We start from the raw sequence: 12,475 nt of genomic DNA, 5'->3' as shown, positions 1-12,475 counted from the left end.
TAAGGGCTATGGTAAGGTGACAGCACAGCAGATAACAGGGACCCGGGGCATTCCCTTTGGCCGCAGATTCGAGTGTATGTTTGAAGACATTGATTAATGAAGCTGCTTGCCCCTCGGGAGGAGGCCAGATGACTGCTTTTCTGCAGATTCCTTGAAAAGGTTTCTTGAGAATGCTGGGAGAGACAGGGTTAGGCCACATCCCAATGGGAAGGCAGAGGGAGACTTGAGCTCAGTGTCGTCAATGGCCCAGGTGTTGCCCACACATGCTTCCCCCACAGGATCCAAATTGCTTTTCCAGGCCAAAGCTGGAAATCTTGAAATCCCCGACCCCAAAGAAATGCATCGCTTTACTGTTGTGGCTGAAATATTGCTCATATTTATTGAAAAGGCAGAACATAAGGCATCTATAGAGACCCAGCTTCCACAGTTCTTCAAACACTGGCTGTAAATCACCCTTAGGCTTTTCATTCCCTTGGGTAGAAGCAAAACTGCTCTAAAGAAATGTCCCAGGAAGAATAAACTAGAAGAGGCACTTTCTACTATACCCCACTAGGAAGCATACAGCTAATAAAGTGGTGGCAGAAGTGGGAAAATGAAGTGCCCTTGAGCAAAAAGGTCCAGTGCCATCCAGTCCTGGCCATAGAGTTCTCCCCTGAGGCCACTGACACGCAAGTGACACCAGGTTCAGCCCCCACACTGGCTGCCAGTGGAATGGAAATCTGACAGCAACTGCCTTTTCCAATGGAGAAGGCAGCATACTCAGGTCCTGCAGTGTCTTGGGTGGTCTATGGACAGCAGATCCCCTAGGGAGGGGCCAGAAGCTTCTATGTGAAAAAGCAGGGGAGGGAAACTTGATTCCATCAGCAGAAGATAACCAAGAGATGGGCACTCAACTGACTTAAGAATACAACTGGGACTTGATCCAATGTGCCTAAGTCAAGAGCTCGAGTGTCAGGTATAGTGAACACTCCACTCCCCTGCTATTGTAGTGCTGTCTTTAAAGGTTTCTTTTCAAAGAAGAGGGAATGTTTTGCTTGCATACAGGTGTTTTGCTTGCATACAGGTACATTCCTGACACGTGGGCAGATATGCAAACATTACCCTAGGGCAAGGTCAATCCTGGTGGGTGGAAAGCATTTGCATAAAGCAGCGGAGAGTGGAACAGCTAGAACAAGCTGTTTGGGAGCCTACATAGGAATGAGGTAAGGTCACCTGATCCCAATTGGTAAGGAGGTGTCTTTAAAGAACAGAAGTCCATGGCATACAGGGGCAGCTCACCTTGAATTTGGAAAAGTTGCAATAAATGACTTGCCAAACAACAAGTTAGAATTTAGCAATGGCTGAGATATTGCTCAGGGTTTTCCAACTTAGAAACGTGGTGTGATGAACTAGGATGGGCCCATACAGGCCATGCCCCACTTGATTACAGTGACTTGTGGGTATCACGTTCAGCTCTGGGGAGCTGGTGCTGGAAATCAGGTGTAATTTATCTTTTGAATGACCTGTCACCCAACTCAATTCCCTTACCTATGATGAGCTCATTAAGTCCTAATATGCCTCAGCTGTGAGGAAATGCTGGCCAGAGTAGGGACACCCTGCACATGTTTACTGACAGGCATTCTTGCTTTGCAAGGCCAAAATCCTCCTTCCAAAGATCTGGAAAACAAGACCCCCGAAGGTTGCATGACTTGATTCAGATCACTCCTCAAAACTAGTACGTTGTTCCAGAGCACAGAACTGAGGCCACACTGTCTCCCTTTTGAGATAAAGGCGTCTTACAGCTAGACAGTCTAAGGCAGGGGTGTCAAAACTGCGGCCGGCGGGCCAACTGCAGTCCGCAATCCATTTTTAATTGGCCCTCAGCAAATTCCCAAAATATATTTAGTTTACTTAAATAAAGCAGGTGAGGCAATACGTACTTCATCTCGAGTAAGTGGCCCAGCTGTTTGTGTATTTTACCGCATATGGCCATTGGTGAAAAACGCTGAAAAAAGTTTGGGCACCCCTGGTCTAAGGTGTTCTTTGCCCAGCCTGTGCACTTTGCAGGCCACCCCGGAAGCTGAGCACAGGCCCTCCGGGATACTGCTGCCTCTGGGCTCCGAGCATGTCTGCACCAGGCCAGGAGGGGACAGTAGGGACCCTTCAAACCAGCCAGACGCTACCACCAAACGCATAGGAAAAATCTCTTTGACAAGATGCGAACTATGGCAAGTCCAACACGCCCCCACTTGCCCTTCCCAGGGGAGAGGCCACAAGCCCCTGCGGTGCTGGGTGAGGCGCCTGGGGCGCCCGCTACCCCCGCAGGTAGGTGCTGCCGGGCTCCCGCCCCAGCGCGTTGATGTGCCTGACGGCTCCTGCCGTGGCCGCCAGCTTCTCACTGAGCTTCTGGTTCACCAGTTCCAGGTGGCGGCCATTTTTCCGCGCCTGCCGCAGGGACCTTTTGACTTTCTTCACGCGATCGCGGAGCTGCCTGTTCCGCTTCTCGAGGGTGGCCACCTTCCGCTGCAGCTTCTTGACATGGTCCTCCTCCTCAAACAGGGCCTTCTGCACCGAGGAGCACATGAGCTGCGAAAACAAACGCGGTGGAGAGAGAGGTAGGTGAGCTTCAGAAAACCGGCCCCGTGAGCGTCCCTGCGTGCTGCTCGGCGACAGACACCTCTCATGAGCGCTCATCACTTTCACCCAGTGTGTGACCCCTGACCTCAAACAGACACAAAGCCCCTCTTGTGCTTCCTCTAGTTGGGTTCCTTGGATGATTTCAAAAGATATTTTAAATATATCACTCCTGTCTAAAAGGAAAGAGCTCCAGTGAATCAAGAAATATAGAACCAAAACCTGAGACAGAAAAATGCACAAAGAATATGGGTAGTTCACAGGAGAGGTAAAGTAAATCTCTCTAACACACAGGAAAAGAAGCTCAGCCTTTCTCCTAGTAAGATAAATGCAGACTAGAGCCCCAGTGGATTGCTCCGTTTCACAGGTCAGTAAAATGACCTGTTGGGATGTGGGTAAATAGGCACTCTCCTCTACTGTAGATAGAGTGTAAACTGCATTAAAGAGTAATAGACTGTATCTATCAAAATGAAAGTTTCATCGACCCTTTGATCTAGTCACTATGGGGCTTTTGCTCATAGAAATACTGCCACACATGCAGACTGCCACCTGCACAAACATGACAGTATTGTTATAGAGACAAGACTGGAAGGGATGTTAGCATCACGGTGACCTAAGTCGTCCCTCAGTTTTGTCCTGCCCTCCAACAAAAACTTGGCATTCCTTCATGAACAGCAGTGCCTTTGTGGGAGCTGTGAGATCCAGCGGCCATATAGCGAAGGACCCAGGGGGAGTCTCGCCCACCCATGCATCAGACAGACCTCGATCCCCTGCTTGTGGTCCTTGAACTGGCTCCAGCCCCTCTCAGGCCCTTATAGGAGACACACAGGTGGCCAACAGGTACACGAAGATATATGTGACATCACTAGTCATTAGGGACATGCAAATCAAAACCACAGTGAGGTAACACCTCACAACTGTCAGAATGGCTGTCATCAAAAAGATGAGAGACAGGGTTAGGGTGCAAGAAGGTGACGGGAAGATCCTGAATTTACCTCCTTCCACAGACACACCAAATCTACAGCTTCATACAGAACAGTTTCCTATGCGAGAAACCCAATAACTAGATGAGTAACTCCGACACATCAGGCAAATGAGAAAAAAAAAACCCACATCGAAATGGGAAAGAGGCCAGGACATACTCTTGCCATAAATTCCCTGATGTGATGACCCACAAGCGGGAGGGAACGCACACTCCCAGCTTCTCCCTGAGGAATGAAGGGTTTGAACCACATGCTGGGGACTCCCAACTTTTAAGGCCTGGACCTGAGAGATGAAGACCCAAAGGAAGCCATCAGGGCTTGTGTCCACAAGGCTCTACTAAACCGAGAAACAGGTCTTAAAGGCTGGCACACATGGACGCACCCACATGCGGGCCCAGCACAGAGGAAACAGACTGAAAAACACCCCGTCTTTCTGTGAAAGAGGCCTATTTGCTTATCTTAAAGCATCACCCTGATGGGGCTTCTAATTGAAGTACACATCTGGAGGCCTACTGCAATACACTCCAGAGATCCGAGACTCGGCCTTGGCCTTGCTCCAGGTCATGGGTATTACCCAGAAGGGGTGTTGGCATAAAAACAAAGACACAGATCAATGGAACAGAAGAGAAAATTCAGAAATAAACCCACGCACGTAAGGTCAAATTATTTATGATAAAGGAGCCAAGAATATACAATAGGGAAAGGATCGTCTCTTCAATAAATGGTGTTGGATAACTGGCCAACCACATGCAAAAGAATGAAATAGGACCACTATTATACACCATACATAAAAATCAGTTCAAAATGGATCGAAGATTTGAACGTAAGACCTGAAACCATAAAACTCCTGGGAGCAGTAAGCTCCTAGACATTCGGTCATGCTGATGATTTTTTGGACTTGGCAACAGAAGAAAAAAATCAGCATTTGGACTATATCAAACTAAAAAGCTGAACAGCAAAGGAAACCATCAACAAGTGACAAGACAATGTATGGAATAGAAAAAGATTTGTAAGCTGTATATCTGATAAGGCGTTAATATTTAAAACCTATAAAAAGAACTCCAACAACTCAATAGCAAAAAAACCCAAATAACCCAAGTAACAAATGGACAAAACCTGAATAAACATTTCTCCAAAGAAGAAATATGAAAAGCCAACAGCTACACGAAAAGATGCTCAACATCACTACTTATTAGGGAAATGCAAATCAAAACCACAGTAAATTTTCGCCTCACACCTGTTAGAATGGCCATTATCAAAAAGATGAGATAACAAGTGTTGGTGAGGATGTGGAGAAGTTGGTGGGAGTGTAAATTGGTGCCGCCACTGTGGAAAATAGCATGAAGGGTCCTCAAAAAATTAAAAATAGAACTACTATAAGACCCAGCAATCCCACTCCTGGGTATTTATCCAAAAGAAAAGAAAACAGGATCTCAAAGAGATACTGCATTTCCACATTCATTGCATTAGTCAAAATAGCCAAGATATGGAAACAACCTTAGTGTCTGTCAACAGAAGAATGGATAAAGGAGATGTGGAATATATGGACAACGGATTGTTATTCAACCATGAGAAAGAAGGAAATCCTGTCATTTGAGATGCAACAACATGGATAGAGCTTGAGGGCATTATGCTAATGAAATAACTCATACAGAGAAAGACAAGTACTGTCTCATTTATATGTACAATCGAAAAAAGCCAAACCCAGTAAACAGAGTAGAATAATGGTTGCCAGGAAGTGGGAGAAATGGGGAAATGGTCAAAGTTACAAACTTTGAGTTATAAGATGAAAAGTCCTGGGGATCTGATGTACAGCATGGTGACTATAGTTAATAATACTGTAGTGTATACTTGGGCATTTCTAAGAGTAAATCATAAATGTTCTCACTGCAAAAAAATGGTAATTAAGTGACGTGACGGAAGTGTTAGCTAATGCTGTGGTGGTAATCACTTTGCGGTAGATAAATGTATCAAATTAATACACTGTGTACCTTAAACTTATAGAAGGTTATATGCCAGTTATCTCTCAATAAAGCTGGGGGGAAAGATTGAAAACAATCTGAAAATGCTCATCAAGACAGGTTTGGTTCAATAAATTATAGTAAATTCACACAGTGAAGAATCTGCCATCTTTAAAAGAACTGGGCAGTTTCATATAAATGGCACTGTAGCAATATCTAAGTCAGATTGTTAATATGAAATCAAGGTCAAGCAAGGTGAGATATGAGAGTGTAAAAATGTAGATTCCATGTCTATCTAGGTTGAAATATGCATAGACTGTCTTGGAAGAATATGTAAAAAAACTGGGAAGGACGACTGGCTAGGGAGCAGAGGGGACAAGGGTGAGAAGATTTATTTTCACTACATACCCTTTTGTACTTTCTGAATTTTGAACTATATGCTAGTATTACCTTTATTTAAAAAAAAAAATCTCACCTCCCATCTGTCTCCTCTCTCATCCATTCTACATGCTACTATCAAGAGTGATGTTTCTAAAGTAAGGTTTGAGCTGCACGTTGCCTCTGCTTAGAAACGTCCGTCAATCCCTACAACATACACTGTAATGGTGAAGCTGCCTTGCTTTCAAGTCCTGTCTCTTCCACTGAGGAGCCGACCTTGGCAAGCCTGCTAAGCTCAGGGTACTGGGATCTGGACTGCACCTGCCAGAACCCCCTCAGGACTAAAGGAGTCGTCCCCCAGCTTCTTGGCATGCTGAGTCTCTCTCCAGACACTGGCCCTGACTTAAGAGAGCCGTCCTTCCCCAGGGCCACCCACATCCAAGGACTGGTATGAAAGCCAGGACTCGGAGTCTCTCTGAAGGGCCCTCCCAGCCTCAGAGCGCCCCTGAGGTAGGCTGCAGCCTTTGCGGAGACTGCATGCAGTCCAGCTTCTCCTTCAGCCTACTCCTGCTTGTCCCTCTGCTTCCCTTCCCTCCCTCAGGTGTTGAACCCAGAAGCCCTCTCAAAACAACAACAACAACAAAAATCAACCTCAACATCTCAGTTGGCTTTCCAGAGAACCAACCTGCAATATTCAGTGTCCTGTGTGCAGTGGAAGAATCATGGTACCCATCTTACAGGGTTGTTTCAAGGATTTAATGATTTTTACTTGTAAAATGCTCAGAACCATACCCTGTGCTGGTGTCTGAACGTTTGTGTCCCTCCAAAATTCATTTGTTAAAATCCTAATGCCCAGTGTGATGGGATTAGGAGGTGGGGCCTTTGGAGTGATTAGGTCCTAGGGGCTGAATCCTCATGAATGGGATTAAGATCCAGAAAAAAGAGACCCCAGAGAGCTCCGTTGCCCCTTCTGCCACGTGAAGATGAGAAGTCTGAGACCAGGAACAAAGCTCTACCCAACCATGCTAGCACCCTGATCTCAGACTTCGGCCTCTAGCACTGTGGGAAAATAAATTCTGTTGTTTATAAGCCAATTTGTGGAATTTTGTCTTGGCAGCCCAAATGGACTAAGACACCCTGGTATACAGTAAATGTTCACTAAATGTTACTCATTATTATGGGATCTTCTAAAACCTTTAGCCTTAGTGATTGGACCTGGCCTAATCTCCAATCTTATTTTTCAACCTTCTGTTCAAACACTTTAGGCCCAAAGCAACCTGACTCTTAGCCATCCTGGCTTCTCTTTCAGGCCTCTGCCATGCTCTTCTTCTTTCTTCCTAGAGGACTGTCTCCCCGACCTCTGTCTGGCAATCCTAGAACCATTCTGTGGGTCCCACTTCATGACACTTTCCACAGGGTCTCCAGCTGTCCACGTTTCCTGCTCCCGCATCTCTAGAGTGCCCTTATGGTCTCGTGCTAACTCCTGAAAGCCTCCTCTGCCTTGGTCTTTGTAGCCTAGTCGCCCTGGTCATTTTAAGCATACAACACAAAAATCTGAGTCAAGTGACCTGTTCCAAAAATACCTGTCATTTAATAAAGAGCTTTGATCTCCTGGGGCCACCACTGTTCTGGGCGAGACAATGCGCACAACACTGCCCTCTTCTGGCCAAAATGAGCACCCACAAAGAAAAGATGGGCCCCGGAGACTGGAGAACTCACTGCACTGGACCCTTGAACATCGCAGGGGCTACAGGTGCTGATATTTGTGCAGTTGAAAATCTGCACATAACTTTTGATTCCCCTAAAACTTAGTTGTCTCTAGTATCTATGGGGTATTGGTTCTAGGATGCCCGCTGATACCAAAATCCACAAATGCTCAAGTCCCCTCTATAAAATGATGTAGATCAATGCATACAGTCGGCCCTCTGCATCTGTGGACTCCCACCCACGGAACACAAATAGTACAGGTATTTACTTTTTAAAAATCAGCATATAAGAGGACCCGCACAATTTAAACCCATGTTGTTCAAGGGTCAATTATATTTATATTTATTTATATGATCAAATATTGTCTATGTAACTGAGGGTTCAATATGGCCAAGTTCTAGGCTATGCACTTGATAGCCACTCTCATGAAATCACTGGCTTTCTAAGAATTATAGCAGATTCTTCATCAAGAACAGGATGCAAGAATCCCAGCAAAGTCTATGAAAACAAGAGGACTGAGTTTTTTCATGGCTATTTATTCAGTTGGAAAGGACAGTACGCTGGAACATCGCATCAAAGAGAAAGCTAAATCATGTTTGGTGACACTCTTCAAAAGCAGTGTTTTAAGATGATCAGACCAAAGAGTGGGCTGCGACAATGTCTACTCTTGGTGGGACTTCAGTAATCGTTTCTAATCCATCAACGCTGTCCATAAGCATCCCTTAGACCAAGGGGCCAGTTGTTCCCCAATCGAGAGAGGCTAAAGGAAGAGGAAGAGCACCTTAGTGATGGCCTGAAGAAACCACCATGGAACCAGGAACACCTGGAAGTGTGTGTGTGGGGGGGGCGGCTAATAATAAGATGGGATGGATGATATGATGAGTTCCTTAGTGAATATTCATTCGGGATCCTCACAATCTCTCTTTGACATGGGTAGGGTTGGAATAGCAGCAGAAAGACACAGAAGGACTCAGTGGAACTTGTCCAATGTCAGCAGCAACACAGCTTTGACTCAAGGACCCCTAACCAAGGACAAGATCTTCATCTCAGTGGAAAAGTCGGGGGTGTCTCTAAGAAGGGAGACCCTTGGCCCTAGGAATAGAGAGTAACCCCATAAAATAATGAAGCCACTGCCAATAGTACCTCAAGGAGGCCGCCTGAATCCTGGCCATCACCTCAAAATGAAATTCCTTTTCTTTGTCATGAAGAAAGCAGGAATTTCCCAGTGTTCATTGCAGCTTTATTTACAGTGGCCAAGAAACCAAAGTGTCCTTCAATAGATGATTGGATAAAGAAGATGTGACATATATACATATATATATATATATATATATATATATATACACATACACACACACACGCAATGGAATACTACTCTGCCATAAGAAAAGATTAAATAGTGCCATTTGTGACAACATGGATGGACCTTGAGATTATTATGCTAAGCAAAAATGTCACACAGAAAAAGTCGAGAATCATATGATTTAACTGATATGTGGGATATAAAACTGAAAGCAACAAAGGAATAAGACAAACAAATAAACAAAAACTCACAGACACAGACAAAAGTTCAGTGGTTACCAGAGGGTAAGTGGGGAGGGGGGTGGTAGATGAGGGTAAAGGGCATCAAATATATTGTGATGAAAGGAGAACCGACTGTGTGTGGTGAACACACAATGTGATATATAGATGATGTATTACAGAATTGTACACCTGAAACCTACGTAATTTTACTATCCATTGTCACCCCAGTAAACTTAAAGGAAGGAAGGAAGGAGGGAGGGAGGGAGGGAGGGAAGGAAGGAGAGAGGGAAGGAAGGAGGGAGGGAGGGAGGGAGGGAGGGAGGGAGGGAAGGAAGGAAGGAAGGAAGGAAGGAAGGAAGGAAGGAAGGAAGGAAGGAAGGAAGGAAGGAAGGAAGGAAAGAAAGAAAGAAAAATTTCTACACAAGAGCCGTGCTTTCAAATATGTGTGTTTCTCTAAGAAACTGTCCCTTCTCTGGAATACTCTCCAAAGAACATAAGTATCTTTAGAAAACTGCTTTTAAAAGATTTATAAAAGGTCAAGACATATCACTTGTTCATTTAGCTTTGTGGTATGTTTTTGGTAAGCTGAGGAGGCGGAAAGGCCAGGCCAAGCTGAAACAAGTCGTGTGCCATTTTCTTTGAAGAAGAACCGCATGCAGCCCCTGCCTCAGGTCCTAGTCGCACGAGTTCTGACTGCTGAGGAGGAGAACGCACTTGCCTGGCAGATGTCTGAGCACCCCCAGGGCAGGGCTCTTTTTCTCCGGCAAGCTCCACATGGCTGAAGAGAGGCTTGCTGCAGGGTGGATGGAAAGACTGTCACAGGGGAGCCTGCTCTTTTATTTGCAATAAGACAAAAGGCAGACTGGCATACCCATTCTTTATCTTTTTAAATTAAGCCATTTTAAAATTGGAAAAGCCAGACGTGTTTATTATAGAAAAACTAGAATTATGGGACAGAAAAAGGACAATTAAAGTCATCTACTTCTGTTGCAGAGAGATAGACATCGTGGACATTTTGACATATTTCTTCCTAGGATTGTGTCTATGGGTATAGATAAATAGATAAGTATTTTAAACAAAGTTGGGATCATACCGTTATTAGATTTTTTGTTCTACTGTTTTCCCATTGGCATTTTATCATGACCATTTTCCAGACTTCCGTTCATACACTTCCACTGAGCATTCTCTGGAAGCTGGGGGAGGCCGAGTCAGGTGGCTGTGCCGGGCCAGCACAGACGCAAGACTGGATCCCAGCTGCCAGTTCTCCTCTCTCCTCACCACGAGCCAATGGGGAGGACGCCAGCATGGGCGTTTTCATATCTGTGCGGCTGAGTGATCGTAGTGTGGTCTTTCGGAGGGTTGGGGGTCACCTGTCTCAGTGACAGGACAAACCTGTGGAGAGTGTCAACCCTGTGTCTTTACCTAAAACCTTCCTATGTGTTCCCTGGTCTCCCCAGGAAGCTCAGGGGCTGTGGGAAGCTTCCAACCAAGATCATGAAAGGTAAAGTCTACTATGTGTTACTATACACTCACCTCTAAACCATATAGAATCCAGATACCACATGCACATACCATATAGAGTCACCTCCGAATGATCTGTAAAGAAATCATTTCTAAACAGTTTCGGCTGCCATATGTTCACTCATTCCAGCAAGAAGCATTTATTATTCCATGCCTGGGACTGTAGGGTGCAGAAAATTTTCCTGAATTATTCTGCAGTATACCAGTAATCTCTACAGCTACCGTGTTTCCCCAAAAATAAGACCTAGCCAGACCAGCTCTAATGCATCTTTTGGAGCAAAAATTAATATAAGACCGGGTCTTATATTAAAATATAACATAATACAATACAATACATTTATAATATATAATACCAGTCCCATTTTAATATAAAACTGGGTATAATATAATATAATATAATATAATACCGGGTCTTATACTAATTTTTGCTCCAAAAGATGCATTAGAGCTGATGGTCTGGCTAGGTCTTATTTTCGGGGAAAGATGGTAGCTAAACAAAAAGTGTACTAAACTTTACTATTTTAAGTGCTCACTGAGAGGATTCTTGCCTTCACAGCTGCTTTCAATTTAACCATCTGTAAAGACAAGACAAAGTGGATTTTCTGAAATGTTAAAAATGAGGGAATGCGAGTCCAAAAGCAACGACACAAACAGCTTGCCTTTTTAACATTTTGTTCCTATTCTTGGGATTCAAAACAAAAAAGGAAAAACACAAAATCTAAAGCAGGGGTCAGGCAACTATGGCCAAATCCGGCCCACCATCTGCTTTTGCAAATAAAGTTTTATTGGAGCACCACCATGTTCATTTGTTTACATATTGTCTATGGCTACTTCCATGCCACAGCGGCAGAGTTGAGTGGTTGTGACAGGCTGATGCAAAAGGCCTAAAATACTTACTGTCTAGCATTTTATAGGAAACAATTCCCAGACTCTAATATTGAGAGGTGCTCAAGGCAAATGGAGAAGCAAAGGTAACAGCTGACAACTGGATGAGTTAGGAGGGAAATGGTGATAGCCAAAGAATGAAGGGAGGGCAAAGCAATAGGAAAAGTACCCCAGGACCCTCACTGGCCACACCTGACCTTTTGCACACTTTGAAAACACTGGTTTGTGATTAGCGCTTGGGCGGCCACGTCTTAGCTCACGTTCTCAGCAAGGGCCCTTTTGACTGCATCTCCATATACTGCTGCCAACTCCAACCCTCCAGACGGAAATGAACAATTAGCTCTTTCGTGAATGATGAGCCCACTGTTTCTAACATGCTTCCCCAGCGACACCTGAAAGGTAAGCTTTCTAGAACCTACCAATGTGTACTCCTCACAGCAGCAGTGTGGTGATCGGGGATCCCTCTGCTCACGCAGCTTGTCAGTTCAGAAGTGTTTACACTGCACCTGTTTCCTGACCCAGCTGAGGGCAGAGGCCAGGATTCCTCCACTCTGTGTGATTCAGGGACCCGTGGGGGGTTGGTGGTCAGCCCGAGGGCCTCAGCCCAAGTGCTCCGCAGCTCTCTTGGTTCCACCATTGTTTCCACCATTGTTTCCAAGCCCTTAGAGACAGATGTGTGAAGAGGTGGACAGCAGAATGAAGTCACTGCAGAATGGTGTCCTGACTGACTGGACACAAACAGGCTGGATGACACCCAGAGCTACCAAAGAAGCTTCCATACTGCAGCAGTGACAAAAGGACAGTTCTTCTGAGGACTCTCTGGAGAAATTCCTATGACTGAGTTTCCTATGAGTATGTTTGACTTGGTAGCTGGTTCTCTGCTCCACCCAAAGTCAAGTGTGG

General features: G+C 45.0%; 1 protein-coding gene across 1 annotated transcript in view; it reads right to left on the bottom strand.

The window, feature by feature from the left end:
- Positions 1–355: 355 nt before the first annotated feature.
- Positions 356–12,475, bottom strand: part of CCDC3 (coiled-coil domain containing 3) — a 77,546-nt gene continuing 65,426 nt past the window's right edge. Inside the window, exon 3 of the mRNA XM_081046641.1 lies at positions 356–2,565. Coding sequence (XP_080902767.1) covers positions 2,293–2,565 — 273 coding nt within the window. The 3' untranslated portion in view covers positions 356–2,292. The remainder of the gene's footprint in view (positions 2,566–12,475) is intronic.

The sequence above is a fragment of the Rhinolophus hipposideros genome, assembly GCF_964194185.1.
Source record: "Rhinolophus hipposideros genome assembly, chromosome: 1".
Classification (NCBI taxonomy): Eukaryota; Metazoa; Chordata; class Mammalia; order Chiroptera; family Rhinolophidae; genus Rhinolophus; species Rhinolophus hipposideros.
This window is presented reverse-complemented; position numbering and strand designations above follow the sequence as displayed.